Raw genomic sequence first — 16,850 nt, 5'->3', positions numbered from 1 at the left:
CATGTGGAGAGAGGGGCTACTTATTAAATTGAATAAAATGGGAATTGGAGGTAGGTTTTATAACTGGGTTTTAGATTTTCTGTCAGAAAGAAGATTTAGAGTTAAAGTGGGAACAGAAGTATCTAAAGAATTTGAAATTGTTAATGGAATCCCACAAGGTAGTGTTATTAGTCCAGTTTTATTTAATGTTATGATTAATGATATTTTTATGAATCTGGATAGAAGGATTGAGTCAGCTTTGTATGCTGATGATGGGGCCATCTGGACAAGAGGACGAGATCCAATAAGGGTAAGAAATAAAATCAAGGAAGCAATAGAAAAGGTAGAACAATGGTCGTATAATTGGGGATTTAAGCTTTCTACAAGTAAGTCTTGTCATATGATATTTACCAGGAAGAAAGGGATAGGAAAACAGAACCTGAAGTTATATGGCCATGATATGGAAACAGTAGATCATTTTAAATATTTGGGTATGTGGTTAGACCAAGAGGGAACTTGGAAAATACATGTTGAAAAGGTGGAATCAAAATGCAAGAAAGTAATAAACTTAATAAGAGCGATAGTGGGGAAAGATTGGGGAGCAAATAAACAGTCATTGATGTATATTTACAGGGCACTAATGAGGTCAACAATAGATTATGGATGCTATGTTTATGGAGCAACAGCCAAAACAAATCTATTGAAGTTGGATAGAGTTAATAACAAAGCGTTGAGGATTTGTGCTGGGGTAATGAGATCAACACCAATTAAAGCAATCCAGGTTGAGCTAGGAGAAATACCACCAGACCTGAGAAGAGATAAATTAATGCTTATATACTTTAGTCGATTATGTGGATGTGGTAATGAAAATCATGCAAAGAGCACTATTCAGGAATGTTGGGAGTATAGTTCATTTAAAGGCAATGGTTTCGGCTGGGTAATTAAAACAAAATCAGAGGAATATAAATTAAATAATATCTGGTTTAAATCCCCTACACCTATAAGTAATATACCTATTTGGTTATTTCCAAAAATTGAGATAGACTTAAATATATTAGAACTAAAAAACGAATGGGAAGAGAGTGGGAAAGGACGTATGGCAAGTCAGTATATAAGGAGCAAATATTATAGTTATTTAGATATGTATACAGACGGATCTAAAGATGAAGAGGATAAAGTAGGAATAGGAATATATATACCAACAATGAATGTAAGTATTGGGAAAAGATTACCAGATCAAGTTTCAGTATATACAGCAGAGATGATGGCGATTATTGTAGGACTGCAGTGGGTTGAGGAAGTAAAACCAGACAGAGTAGTATGTTGTGTTGATTCTGTAGCAGCCCTTTATAGTATTCAAAACATGAAATCTGATAGAGAAGATTTAATGCTCGAAATTCAACAAAGCTTATTTAGACTACAGAGACTAGGAATAGACATGAGATTCTGTTGGGTCCCTGCTCATGTAGGTATTAAAGGGAATGAGGGAGCAGATAAAATAGCTAAAAAATCAATCAGGACGAACAATATCATAAATATACCCATTGGAAAAGGAGAAACTAAGGCGATTATCAAAAAAGAAATAAAAAAGAAATGGCAGGATAGGTGGGATAAGGATAAAAGTGGAAGGAACTATTATAGATTGCAAACATCTATTAATGCCCAGGGGGTGAATAGAAGTAACAGAAGAGAGGAGAGCGTCTTAACCAGGCTGAGATTTGACCATACAGGGTTAAATAAAACATTGTTTTTAATGGGCAAAACTTTATCAGATAAATGTTTGGAATGTAGATCAAAGGAAGATGTAGAACATGTACTAATGCATTGTAAGAGATATAGAGATGAGAGGATAAGGCTAAAACAAAAGATAAGTAAGGCAGGAAGAAAGTGGAATATTAAAGGTTTATTAGGCACAACAGGAGATGGGGTAAAGGATACACAGAAAGCAGTTATACAATTTCTGAAAAACATAGGAATTTATAAGAGGATATAGGTTTTTTTTTTTTTTTAAGTAGTACAAAGTAGTCCCAACGAATAGCCCGTGTTACATACTCTGATACAGTAGGTGGCGGTATGCACCTTTAAAGTCATGGTTGCAATCTGCCATAAAACGAAGAAGAAGAAGAAGAAGAAGAAGAAGTAGCTTGCTTTCATTTCCGCGGTTCATCGCTGCATGGTGAGTACAGGCTACTCTTCTTTTTTTCCTTTGATTTTATTTACAATTTTTAATTCTGAAGTGGCGTTTAGTGAGATGATACAATGAAGTGGTATAACAATAAGATTGTGTAACTTTACTCACCATATCACACAAATAACTGGGGCAGCGTTTCCCAAAAGCATCGTAGGCCTGTGTGTTAAAAATGAACCAGAAGAAAAACATGATTTAACAGTTAAAAGTAACAATATACAAAGTTATATTGTAAGACTTTTTTTCTATAAATAAATTGATTAAATGTAAACTATTTTGTAATTAATAAGATTACATTTATTTAATTGAACATGTAAAACATATGCTTATTCTTATGCTCTATTCTTCATTCTCTTTGCTTATCCTTGGCATTGTCATCCTTATTTATATTCCTTGGGTACCACTTTTGCTATTTTACTTGATATATATTCTGGTGTTTGCTGATAATTATTCTCTAACACATAGTCTAGTCCTCCATCTCTCTCACCTATTTTTTGTTGTTGTTTACTTCATAAATCCAAGGTTTTAAGAGCCATTCCCCCCTGCAAAAATGTACACAACTGTGTTAAGCAAGAGGGGGGTATGAGCAGTAGTAGGTGCCCATTCTGTCAGTACACCAGCATGCCATATGCCCGATGTATTACCACATCAAAAATAATTTTCTATCCTATCCTAATCTATCTATTCATCTCTGTGTGCCTATCTATCTCTACCTATCTGTCATATCCATACATCTGTCTGTGCTTGATAAACTATATTGCCCACAAAACTTTTAGGATAGGCTTGCTCAAGCCAAATTAAAGTTTTTATGTAGAGTTTATATTCTTCATAAACAACTAAGTCTCTTAGGTACTTAGGTACTACAGACAAAGCCAGTAACACTCAAGTGTATCTTGTCTAACATTTTCATATATAATATGTTTAAAATGTATATAAAAAAAAAGATATTCCTTGTATGACTCTGTACTGATAATGCCATTCTTCAAAATGATTCAATATTGTTTGTTCTGTATTTTATCTAAATTAGGTGTTGTGGACTGGAGTGCAAGAGTTCCAGGTGCCCTCGTTGACTGTGCTTGCACTGTACTGAAATACCAGCCCATTCTCACCCCCAAGGCATCACCTAACTGACGCCTTGGGAAGCATTTGACCAGTGTTGTAGTCGAGACCACCTCACTCGAGTCCGAGTCGACACCGAGACCAGAGAGAGTCGAGTCCGAGTCGAGTCCGAGACCAGTGAGGGTTGATTACTTAATTTACATTTATTTACTTAGAGAAATCCTTTTATTTGTTTTTTACTGAATTTACTTAGAGTTTAAAAAATATGATCAGTTTAGGGTAAAAAGGCCACATAGGTGGTGTTAAAAGTAATTTTATTACAATTTTTCATGTGCAGTTGCACACTAGAAAATCACCAATCACTGGGGATGTCAATCAATTTAAAGAAATATTTTATTAACATACCTTAATAATCATGAAAAATATTTTGAATTGAACTCGAGTGGACTCGGGAATAATTCCGAGTCCTAAAAAAAAAAATGTTCGAGTACGAGTCAATTCCGAGTCCAACTGGACACGAGTCCATGACAAGACCAAGACCATTAAAATATGGTCTCGAGACCGAGTCCGAGACGAGTCCGAGTCTCGAGTACTACAACACTGCATTTGACCATGCAATACACAAGGACTGCCCACTTAGGTGTGTAGGTGATGGCAGAAGGGGAGTCCTGCATGCATTTTCTTCCATGAAGGAGGTTGAGGGCTAGTTTTTTCAATGATGGAGGGGAATTTCAGGCTGAGTAGATTGTGTGAGAGTGTACGTGTGTGAGAGTGAGTGTACGTGTGTGTGTACATGATGTGTGTGTGTGTGTGTGTGCATGTATTTGTGTGTAGGTGATTATCTGAATATCTCTTTACACAATTTTTCAAACTTGTTTTGAAATAAAAGTTATCACTGGTATGAGTTTGTTTTTTTTGAGTTTGCATGCATAATATGGTTTGCAGAGATTGACAATGTACTGTATGTAGTTATTTTAACTTCAAACTTTATTGGCATAAATGTTTTTTAATAACCTATATAATTCACATAGAACTATTACAGAGGAATGCTTAAAATAAGAAATATATTTTGGTGCCATTAATGTTTACAGTTATTTTGTTATTTACATGGTGAAGTGCTACAGAATGTGAAAAACTACAAAGATATTACACAATACTCTGTAATTCCTTATACGCTGGACTTGGATCAGTCATAGTTAAAACTATGGCTATGTGCTCTACTCCTTTTTGCTGCTTTCATTATTACTTTAGAGATTTTTAATACTTAATCATTTTATTAAAAGTATTATTTCAAATTTGCGCATGCGTTTTGAAGCATCGACATCAATACTGTACCACAACTCAAATACGATGCATGTGCTTTCAGCGTGGTATATATATATATATATATATATATATATATATATATATATATATAGCACAAAAAAACTTATATATCACCTACATACATACAGAGAGAGAGAGAGAGAGGCTTCTTCATGAGCCACAGGGATTTGTAATGGGCTACAATGCAAATTCTCTCTTGAAGACAGTAAATAGAGACTGTGTTTTTAAACATTTACATTTGTGGATGAAAAATGTACCCAAGATAATTAAAGTGTTTAAAATAATTTCTTAATTTTTGTCTTTTATTATAATTCCTAATGTTGTTATCTCTAGTGAAACTGGAGAGAGACTGGAGATAATGCTCAAGCCAATGATACATATCACACCAGAATGTGTTGCTGTAAGAGCAGGAGAAAAACAAATGATCCGTGGTCTATAAGTTAATATACAGTTAGCTCTAAGTTAAATCTACGTGAGAGGTTTCAGCGCGATTTAGCGCGTGAGTTTTTCAACATTTCCTGTTTACAGTGCATGGCGTCGACGTCATTGCTGTGCCACTAACCAATGAGAAGCGTTTTGGGCGGGACTACACATGCAGCCCCGCCCTAGTGCGACCCCGCCTCGATCGACGTCATCACTTTGTCACTAACCAATGAGAATTGTTATGGGCGGAGCTACACGTGTAGCCCCGCCCCAGGTGTAGCCCCACCCCGATCTGCAGGCTGCAGCCAGGTGTACTTGCACGCAGCCGCCATTTTGAAATCGAAAGCGAGGCTCCTGTGGGAAGAAATTGCAAGACATGGTTAAAGCTTTGTTATGTGTGTGACGGATAAAGAGCTAGTTGATAATAGTTGCATTTTGCCGTGAAAAGAAATCCCACAGTTGAGACCAGCGAATGAAGTGAGTGTTTGTAAAGGTTGGTGTGTGCTGTAGGAGTGTGTGAGACGCGTTCAGTGTTTTCTCCGAGCGCTGGGGTGTGTGTGAGTTTAGCTGAGAAATACTGATGATGTAGAGAGATTGTGTGTGTGTGAGAGAGAGAGAGAGACTCGAGCTTCACTCCTCCCACACACAAGCAGCACAGCCCGATTCTGTCGAGTGTGTGTGTGTGTGTGTGTGTGTGTGTGTGTGTTGTGACTGTACATCACGTGCCATGACCGAATTATTGTGAAGTGAAGGAGCTCGGCCTCGGAGACAATATAAACTTAAGATAGACTGCTCTCACCTCCACACGAACAGTAAAACTGCCATAAATCACTTTCCTAACACACACCTGACATAGTTGTAATTAATGGACACACCAAAGTGACAATAATAGAAACCGATTGCTCTTTTGATGTTTACATTGACACCTGATATGCTTCAAAACTGCGGAAATATCAACCATGGTACATGTCCTCAATAACTTTGGCTATATTTGTAAAGTTATTGCCCTTTGTTTTTGGAAGTTTAGTGTGTGTAAGAGACCTGCAGATTTGCGGACTATAAGAATAATGCCAAAAAACTGTCGAGATATTGTGTATCAGCAGTGACTGGACGAGGTGCACCTTCACCCTTAGATGGACTGAGACACCGGCTGCCGTTGGACATCTTTCTGTCACATTAGGATTATGCCATGATATATGCTTATCTTTTAACTCGGATAAAGAATTCAAGTGTGTGTGTGTGTGTGTGTCCTTGACTAAGTGAGATTGACACATATTCCTCCTCCTGTGTGGAGTCTCTGACGTCTTCATGAGCACCAGAAACACGTCGAGAGACACTTGCATCTGTATTGTCTGAGGAGTGTGTGAGTGTGTGTGTGTGTGTGTGTGTGTGTGTGGTGGTCAGAGCATTCACAGCTGCTGGCCAGATCGTGATTATTCAGCGAGCCAGTACGTCTGCTCAATCTGTGTGTGTGTTTGCGGGAATATAGATGTGTGTATGTATATGTGTATATTAATCTATAAGTGTGTGTGTGTGTGTATTAGTGCTGATGGATGATTTAAATGTCTTTTTCTTCTCTGTCCTTTTCTTCTCTGTCCTTTCACAGATTCAAGGACGAACGGTGAAGTAAACATTGGTGTGTTTATACTGACGGCGGACCTTGGATCTCTCAAGGCCCATCACTCACTCACTCACACACACACACACTCTCACCACATTAATGGTTAGTGCTTTTACTTTTTCTTTTAATATTTATTAAAAGATTAATATTTATTTATTAATTTATAATTTTGTTTTGACGGTGAACCTATAGCTTTTTCAGTTCATACAGTTTTTAATAATTCAAATGAAACCTGTATCTTGTTTTTTTTTTTTTTTTTTTTAATATTAGTCTACAGTTGTACCTTATTTTTTACTAATTTATTTTATTTATTTATTTTTATAAAATTAAATAAAATGAAATTGTGAAACCAGTATGTATATTGTTTTACAGAGATATACAGAGATTTACTACTAATTTTATTAAATTCAATTAATTCATTTTTTTAGTTTAATTCAATTTTTAAATCTGCATTTTTATTTCTTATTTCAGTCTAAATAGTTTTATTTTATATTTACTAATTGAATATTTTTATTTTAGTTTTATAATTAAATTATATTTAAACCGGCATCTGATTTTATTTATTTACTTATTTATTTGTGAAGTTAATGCTTTTTTACACCAGAAAGAGAGACGACAATTATGAATATTGTACCAAATATTTAACCAAAAAATTGAGTATTTTGTCTCTGTAGGCTCTGTCATCTATTTATTGCCCAGCAGAAGCTGCTCTGTGATTGGTCAAACCGCGTCAGGGTTTCTGTGACCTCTGACCCCAAAGCAAGGTTATGCTCCAGCCGAGCGTTTATATGGGGCGGTGTGGTCTGGGCTCCTGGAGTCCGTCATGTGTCCCGGGACTGTGTGCTGCTGCGCTGCTGTGCTGCTGCTGCTGCTGCTGCTGAAGTGCATGCTGGGACAGCGGAGGTCCTCCCGGGCCGGCGTGTCGCTGCCGTGTCTGCCTCGACTGCCGCTTCTGGGCAGCCTCCTGCACCTGCGCTCGGCCCTGCCGCCGCACCTGCTCCTCACACACCTGTCTCGCAGATACGGGCCGCTGTTTGCGCTGTACGCCGGGCCGCACCTCACGCTGGTGGTGAGCGAGCCCGGGCTTGCGCGGGAAGTGCTGCTGCTGCGCGGGAAAGAGTTCGCTGGACGGCCCAAAATGGTGAGGAGAGTGAATAATGTGTGTGTGTGTGTGTGTGTGTTTGTACGCTCTATAGGCTTAAGCTCCTAAACCAAAAGAAAAGAATAAGAAATTACATTTTGCATGTAGAAAATATTGTATTTTTGCATCATGATAATTCATGACATTTAAACAGATTAAAAAAAAAACTGTAGTGTAAAAAAATTTACATGTAGAAAATTTAGATTTTTTTTTCCATTTTGACACTATAATGACATTAAAAAAAATCAACCAAACTGTAATGTGAAATAAATTATGAATGTAGAAAATTCACTAAAATTCATGACATTTAAACAGATTTTCAACCAAATTGTAATGTGAATTAAATTTTGTGTGTAGAAAATATAGATATTTTCTGCATTATTAAATTAAAATTTATAATATATATATATATATATATATATTTAAAATTTACATGACATTTAAGCACATTTTCAAAAAAACTGTGACGTAAAAAAAAATTACACTTAGAAAATGTAGATATTTTCTGCATCATGACACTATAATTCATGAAATTTAAACAGATTTTCAAAAAAATGTGAGTAAAAATTTTTACATGTAGATATTTTTTCCATTATGACACTATAATTTGTGACATTTAAACAGATTATAAACCGAACTGTAATGTGAAATCAATTTTGCGTGTAGAAATTGTAGATTTGCATTATGAAATAGAAATTTTTTTTAGCCAGACTGTAATGTGAATTACATTTTGCATGTTTTTAGTGCCGTAATGAAAAAATATCTAAATTTCTACATGCAAAATTTAATTCACATTACAGTTTGGTTCAAAATGTGTTAAAAGTTTTGTCATGCAAAAAAAAAAAAAAAAAATGACGTAGAAAATTTATATATTTTTTGTTTTTCACTAAAATTCATATTTAAACGCATTTTCAACTAAACTTCATGTGAATTAACTTATGCATGTAGAAAATGATACTAAAATTCATGACATTATACAGATTTTCGACTAAATTCTCATTACTGTAATGTAACAAATTTAAACTCTCCTACTAGTTTTTTGTAATTCCCAATATTCTCAGTGCTAATTGTTGATGGTAATAAAGGAAAAAAGTGTAATACAACGTGTTTTATTTAAATGAGCAAAAAAGCAGTGTAACAAATATTATTTTATATGAAGACTTCAGAATTACTAATCTTTTGCAGTACATTAATGCAAATGTATTTTATTTTACATTGCTGTAATAAAAGTGAATAGAAGGACTAATTGAGCTTATTTGTGGTGAAAGTTGTGCAAAATATAATATATTTAAATATACATGTTGAAAATTAAGATATTTTGCATTATGACACTAAAATTCATGACATTTAAACTCATTTTCAACCAAACTGTAGTGTGAATTTTGCATGTAGAAGCTGTAGATATTTTGCATAATAGTATATTTTGTACATGTGTATGTTAAAATATATGTAACTACTATATTATGTGTATTTTTGACTTGTGAAGTATGTAAGTTTTGTGTTAATAACATTAACATTTTCACATTGATCACCATTGGTTTTTAAATAGTAAGTCGGTATAAAGCACTCTCCTGTGGTGTCTAATCTCTCTGTGTGTGTGTGTGTGTGTGTGTGTGTGTGTGTGTGTGTGTGTGTGTGTGTGTGGTTGCCAAGGTGACCACAGATGTGTTGACTCAGGGTGGGAAGGACATTGCGTTTGCCGACTACAGCCCGCTGTGGAAGAGCCACCGGCGCCTGGTCCACTCCTCCTTCACACTGTTCGGAGAGGGGTCCAGTAAACTACAGACCATCGGTGAAACACACACTCGCCACACACACTCGCCTCGAAGTGAAGTCAGATCCATTTATACACGCTTTTCACAGCACAGAGTGTTTCAGAGCAGCTTTACAGAGAAAATAATCCAACAATGTGTGTTTAGTTCTAGAGGCCGCAGACAGTCTGTGCGAGGAGCTCGGGTCCCTCAGGGGTCAGAGGTCAGATCTGAGTCCGGTTCTGATGCGGGCCGTCACTAACGTCATCTGCCGACTGGTGTTCAGCTCCTCGTATCAGCCGGACGACCCCGAGCTCCTGAAGGTCATGGATTACAACGACGGGATCGTGCAGACCATCGCCAGAGGAGGACTCGTCGACATCTTCCCCTGGCTCAGAGTGTGTGTCCGTCACACACACACATCACAGTCACGGCCATTTCGATATCGGTTTGGGATCGGGACCAATTTATTGTTTTAAAAGACGACTCTTCTGCTATTAAAAATACAAAAAACTGTAATATTGTGAAATATTAGTCCGTGTGTAAAATGTGAAATTTATTCCTGTGATCAAAGCTGAATTTATCATCATTACTCCAGTCTTTAGTGTCACATGACCCTTCACAAATCACTGCGGGCCGCCTCCACGTCAACTTTACAACTAATTCTCTTAGTTATTTTAAATTGTAATAATATTACTGTTTTTATTGCAATTTTAATCAAATAAATGCAGCCTTGGTGAGCAGAAGAGACTTCTGACCGATCCCAAACTTCTGAACGGCACTGTATAATTATCTTTATTTGATTTAATCAGATTTTCCCCAACAAAGACCTGAAGAAGCTGAAGGAGTGTGTGTCTGTGAGAGACCAACTACTGCGCAACAAACTACAGGAGCACAAGGTACAAACACACACACTTACTGCAAACCAACTGCTGTGATGTCATTTCCAACAAAATCAGGCTCATAAGCTCCTCTGAACTCCCATTGGTCCCTGGTGATGATGTAATAGGTGGGCGTGGCTCTGAGGCCCCGCCTTCTTTGAAGGTTCGTTTCTTCGGTTCGCACGAACGCACGGAAGAGACGCTTTAAGTTTGAATTATAATTTAAAGTAATATGACGTCATCATTTTATTAGTAATTGAATAACAGTCATTTGATCACATTTTTAAAATGCTATTTAAAAATATTTTAGACGATGCGTTTGCATTAAATCATACAGTGCATCCAGAAAACGGAATTTCTGAAAAAAATAAATAAAAATGTCATAAAATAATATATTTAATAATTTTTTCTACATTCTACGTGTTTTTTTAATGACTAAAAATCCATTAAACCGCTTTTAAACGGAATTAAAAACGGAATTTGGGGGCTGAAAATGATTGATAACGTTTTACAGGAGTTTTAATTAAGTTTTAATTATAATTTAAAGTGAATACGACACTATTTTTTCGTGTTTGACACTGTAAAGCAAATTATAAAGTGCTGTATAAATGAACATAACGGCCCTTTACATAAAACGGTTTCGGTCATGTTCATGACCTTTGACCTTTCAGATGAGCCTCACCGCTGGAGAGCCTCGAGACCTGCTGGACGCTCTTCTGATTGGTCAGATGAAGGGGTCAGGTGGGGATGATGACATCACTGAGGATCATGTGCTCATGACGGCAGCCGAGGCGTTTGGAGCCGGAGTCGAGACCACCTCCACTACACTACTGTGGACTATAGCGTTCCTGCTGCACCACACACAGGTACACACACACACACACACACACACACAAGTGCACTCACTCACACTCACACACACACTGTGCTGCAGGTGCAGGATCGTATTCACGCTGAGCTGGATGAGTGTGTGGGTCCGGATCGTCCTCCGTCTCTCAGTGATCGATCGAGTCTCCCGTTCCTGGACGCTGTCGTGTGTGAGGTGATGCGTATCCGACCCGTCAGCCCCATCCTCATCCCACATGTCGCTATGCAGGACACCAGGTAACCATGACAATATCGTAGTCAACCCTGCTGGTTACCATGGCAGCAGCGGAGTCAACCCTGCTGGTTACCATGGCAGCAGTGGAGTCAACCCTGCTGGTTACCATGGCAGCAGCGGAGTCAACCCTGCTCGTTACTGTGGCAACAGTGGAGTCAACCCTGCTGGTTACCATGGCAGCAGTGGAGTCAACCCTGCTGGTTACCATGGCAGCAGCGGAGTCAACCCTGCTGGTTACCGTGGCAATGGAGAGACATCATAATTAGATATTAGATCCAGGATTTTGTCATTGCTTATGCAGTGAAACGTTTCAATGGTGCAAAACTTCTGAGATGATTGACGTTAGACTTTTTTAGCAAGTAAAAGACTTTTAGTCTTTATATATATATATATATATACACAGTTGTCTTCCAGTAGGCACATTAGAGATGGAGTGAGTTGGTCATTGTGAAGGTCACCATACAGAGAGATGTTTGATATCCCATAATGCCTCTCTTCTGCAGTTTGGGGGGGCACACAGTTCCCAAAGGAACCCGGGTTTTGGTGAACATGTGGGCGATCCATCATGACCCCAAACACTGGGACGAACCTGACACATTTAGACCAGGTGAAGTCTGGTTTAACTTGAAGAAATGATGACAGAAATATATTACTGTTGTACTGTAGAGTGTACTACTCAGTGTAATACTAATAATTAATACAATTATTAAAAAACTTTATTTTTTAAGTTATATCATTGTTTTGTCTTCCATGTTTTAATTTTAATAGTGGAACCAAAACTTTATTTGCCAAAAAATAAAAATAATTGTTACATTTTTATTTGATCACATTTAAAAATCCCTTTATGTAATTATTTTTGATAATATATTTGCATTAAATCATACAGTACATCCAGAAAACACAGAATTTCTGAAAAAATAAAACAAACATTTCACAGGGCCCTATTGTAAAAAAATATTTTTATTTTATTAAATTGTTAATGTTTTATGGATTCAGTTAATTTTACACATTTTTTATGACTAAAAATTAATTAAATCATTACAAAGGAATCCTGAAAAATGGGAAAAAAAGGAATTTAGGAAACAAATAAAACCAATTTCATAACCATAACTTAATAGAATTTAGTCAAATTTGATGTTTCGTGATTTCAATTAATTAGACGTGCTTTTTGATTAATACAAATGTATTTGAAATGCATACATCTTAAAAAAAGGCTTAAATTGTTTTAGTGCAGAATCCAGAACAATTTTAATGGAAAAACATGGAATTTGGGAGAAATATAATGGAATTTTGGTAAAAATAAATAAATAAATAAATAAAAGGATTTAATTGGGTTCTAAAAATGTCATTTTAATTGAACTTTTAATAAATTGCTTATTAATTGAATGAGTTTTATTATTTAAATGAATTACATTACAAAATTTAATGTAACCATTTAAATGGAATTCAGAAAAAAAAAAAATTATTTTATTATTAGGGCCCTAAAATGTACTTTTTAAAAAACTTTCAAGAAAACTTTGTAAATGTCTCATGATCTAAATTAATTAGACATGATTTTTGATTAATACAAATTTACTTAAAATGCACAAATCTTGAAAAAAGGCTTTAAATGTGGAATTCAGAAAAAATAAATAAAAAATGGAACTTGAGAGAAATATAATGTAATTTTGGAGAAAAAAAATTAAATGGACTTAATAGTGCTCTAAAAAAATTTTTTTGAATGTAACTTTTAAATAGATTGTTGCTAAACTGTATGAGCTTCATGATTTCACTGAATTACATTTTAATTACTAAATTTATTGTAACAATTTAAACTGAATTTTTATTATTATTTGTGTCTCATTTCCAGCTGCAGATGTTTGTTAAACACTTTGACTGTGGTTTCTGAACCCTTCACAGAACGGTTCCTCGACTCCTCTGGGAAAAGAACGACTCCTGCCAATTTTCTCCCGTTCGGCGCTGGTCCTCGCGTGTGTGTGGGAGAATCTCTGGCCCGGATCGAGCTGTTCCTGTTCATCAGTCGCCTCCTACAGCGCTTCCGCTTCAGCGTCCCGTCGGGAGCTTCATTACCAGACCTGACGGGCCGGTTCGGGGTCGTGCTTCAACCTCAGCGCTACACTGTTCGAGTCACACCGCGACGCTGAGCCCGAACTGCAGTCTCCTCTGTTAGACACCAGGTGGCGGCACTGAGTCATTCATCATTTAAATTGACAGTGCAAACAAAAATGAAAATTAGCCCATGATTTACTCACTCTCAAGCCATTGGTGTATATGACATTCTTCTTCCAGACAAATACAATCTGAGTTATAGTAAAAAATGTCCTGGCTCTTCCAAGCTCTATAATGGCAGTTTCTGTTTTGAAGTCCATAAAAGTGCACCTATCAATGATAAAAGTGCGTCTATCCATCATAAAAGTGCGTCTATCCATCATATCTATCATAAAAGTGCGTCTATCCATCATAAAAGTGTATCTATCCATCATAAAAGTGCGTCTATCCATCATAAAAGTGCGTCTATCCATCATATCTATCATAAAAGTGCGTCTATCCATCATAAAAGTGTATCTATCCATCATAAAAGTGCGTCTATCCATCATAAAAGTGCATCTATCCATCATAAAAGTGCATCTATCCATCATAAAAGTGCATCTATCATCATAAAAGTGAATCTAGCCATCATAAAAGTGCGTCTATCCATCATAAAAGTGCGTCTATCCATCATAAAAGTGAATCTATCCATCATAAAAGTGAATCTATCCATCATAAAAGTGCATCTATCCATCATAAAAGTGCATCTATCCATCATAAAAGTGAATCTATCCATCATAAAAGTGCGTCTATCCATCATAAAAGTGCATCTATCCATCATAAAAGTGCATCTATCCATCATAAAAGTGCATCTATCCATCATAAAAGTGAATCTATCCATCATAAAAGTGCGTCTATCCATCATAAAAGTGCGTCTATCCATCATAAAAGTGCGTCTATCCATCATAAAAGTGCGTCTATCCATCATAAAAGTGCATCTATCCATCATAAAAGTGCGTCTATCCATCATAAAAGTGCATCTATACATCATAAAAGTGCATCTGTCCATCATAAAAGTGCGTCTATCCATCATAAAAGTGCATCTATCATCATAAAAGTGCGTCTATCCATCATAAAAGTGCGTCTATCCATCATAAAAGTGCATCTATCCATCGTGACGTGCTTCGAAAAGGTTAAATGGTCCTGAAAACACTTGTTTCTCGCGGTCAGAAATGAATGATGAGTTTCCTCTAGTGGAAGCGTTTGGCACTGCAGCCGAACACACTCTCAAAACACCCCTCTACTGAGAGATTAACCTCAGATTTGGAGCACGACTTCTTTAGATTAACTCCGTTCTAGAGCAAAACATGTTTTGGAAAATATATCTTTCATATAAATATAAACTAGTATTATTGTGCATTTTTCATGACCAAAAACCAGTTTAAAATCAGTAATAATTTGCCAAGCGTCTTCTTTAAAAAGAGACCAAACTTAAGTTGAACATTATTAAACTAAAAAATATGGCCTATTTCATTCAAATTATATATATATATATATGAAGAGTTCAGATGCAAAAGCCTCTAAATGCCATTTGAAATTTTCTTCTTTAATGATGATTTTTATCAAACTTGTATATTTAAGTTCAGTAATATCACTTAAATAACAATTAATAGGTAATTATCATTGCCATTTAAGTGAAATTACTGAACTTAAATATACAAGCTTGATAAAAATTATCATTCTAGAAGAAAATTTCAAATGGCACTTAGAGGCTTTTGCATCTGAACTCTTCATATACACTTTGTGTGTGAAAGGTTTCTGTTCTCTGTATGAAGTAACGTCTTGTTCTAAACGTATGGATTAAATAAAACAAAATGATGAATTCCATTTAATTTAATCAATTACAATTCATCAGTTCTCTTTAAAGCACCAGTGATTCATAAAACACCATTTACAATCAGTCTCTGTCTCACACACACACACACACACACACACACTCACTGGGCAGACAGAGATTACAAAGACAGGCAGCTAATTGTGTGGTTTCAGTAAAGCGTTTAGTCTTTAAATGTTTGAATTACACCGTTCACAGCGCCGCACATCAACGTCAAACACACTCTATTGCTCACACTAGAGTGGGTCGTCATAGTAACGCCATGGTAACGCAACAGCGATGCTGGTAACACTGTCGATATTCTAAGATGGAACACAGAACCCCTCTGACAACATTAAACAGCAGCACACCAAACACTCCGATCAGCATGCTTACAAAATAGAGATCATTTCATATCGAGCTTATATATATTCATCTGAAGCTACTAGATTTATTTCTTATGTATAATTAGATCTATTTCCATATATATATATATATATCTATGTATGATGGATTCAACAAATGGTGTCTTTAGGCTGAACGAATCTTACGAAAATGTCAAATAAAAAAGTTAGAATCATGTACAGTAACAGTTAAATGTTATTTTGTACATTTAAAAAAATTCATGATATTTAATCACATTTTCTTCTCTGAATGGTAATTATTGTGATTATTATTGTTGTTTTCATTATTCTCAATAGCTAATCATTATTAAAACAATGACTTTTTAAATTTAAAACTATATATTTATGGCAGTGGAACATATACTGTCATGACGTACCTGTATTATACAATGCAAATATTGTCATGAAACGAATGCAAAAAATTGTTAAGGGTGTTTTCTTAATTTCTTATTTGTATCATCTGAATGATCATTGAATCATACGGAATGAAATGTGACGTTCGTGAGATTCACCCGCCCGCGCGTCGTAAATGAACAATGTCGTACATAGCAAAACGTAAACGAACGTTAATAAAAAAGCACAATAAATGGCGAACCGAAGCAAAAGTCATGTCCTGAGGTGTCGTCTTGATTCTTTGTTGGCGGTTTGCGATGCAGCATCTGTTTTGGCCAAGCTGGTGTTCTGGGGAAACGCTTCCTTCGCGCATTACCCACAATTCCATGGGAAGGTGTTTGTGTATGTTGTTTTATCACAACTGTCGGTGTTCTTTTCAAAAACTAATGAGCAAAAGCAGCAGTCGGACTGTCAAAACAGAGAGTAGGAAAGAAGAGGAACATTTGAAAGGTCCGTTCCGCTCGTCCAGTCAGAACACTGTCCACTCTTTAGGGCGTATCTTTAGGTCGCCTTGCGCAGAGCAATTTGTACTACTACGAATGGCCAAAAATCAAACAAAAGTAAGTGTTGCATTATAGGTTATATGCAAAAATTAGGAATGAAATTATGCTTTCAATGGCATGTTTATTCCTCCATTGCATGATGGGCCAAATCAAAGGTCATCACAGGCCGACGTTGGTC

The 16,850-nt window shown here is 36.2% G+C and overlaps 1 protein-coding gene across 2 annotated transcripts; it reads left to right on the top strand.

The window, feature by feature from the left end:
- Positions 1-5,301: 5,301 nt before the first annotated feature.
- Positions 5,302-13,803, top strand: cyp17a2 (cytochrome P450, family 17, subfamily A, polypeptide 2). 2 transcript variants are annotated; one of them, XM_039679117.2, is made up of 10 exons: positions 5,302-5,452; positions 6,582-6,698; positions 7,271-7,737; positions 9,391-9,529; positions 9,657-9,886; positions 10,301-10,387; positions 11,041-11,235; positions 11,304-11,473; positions 11,975-12,078; positions 13,371-13,803. In XM_039679117.2, the coding sequence occupies exons 3-10, from the start codon at positions 7,420-7,422 to the stop codon at positions 13,613-13,615; spliced, it is 1,488 nt and encodes a 495-aa protein (XP_039535051.2). In that variant the 5' UTR covers positions 5,302-5,452; positions 6,582-6,698; positions 7,271-7,419; the 3' UTR covers positions 13,616-13,803. The 2 variants fall into 2 exon arrangements, with proteins under 2 accessions (XP_039535051.2, XP_088980382.1); XM_089124256.1 differs by having other exon boundaries at positions 5,303-5,452; positions 7,299-7,737.
- Positions 13,804-16,850: the final 3,047 nt, after the last annotated feature.

The sequence above is a fragment of the Pimephales promelas genome, chromosome 20 (genome assembly GCF_988280905.1).
Source record: "Pimephales promelas chromosome 20, fPimPro1.hap1.1, whole genome shotgun sequence".
Lineage (NCBI taxonomy): Eukaryota > Metazoa > Chordata > Actinopteri > Cypriniformes > Leuciscidae > Pimephales > Pimephales promelas.
This window is presented reverse-complemented; position numbering and strand designations above follow the sequence as displayed.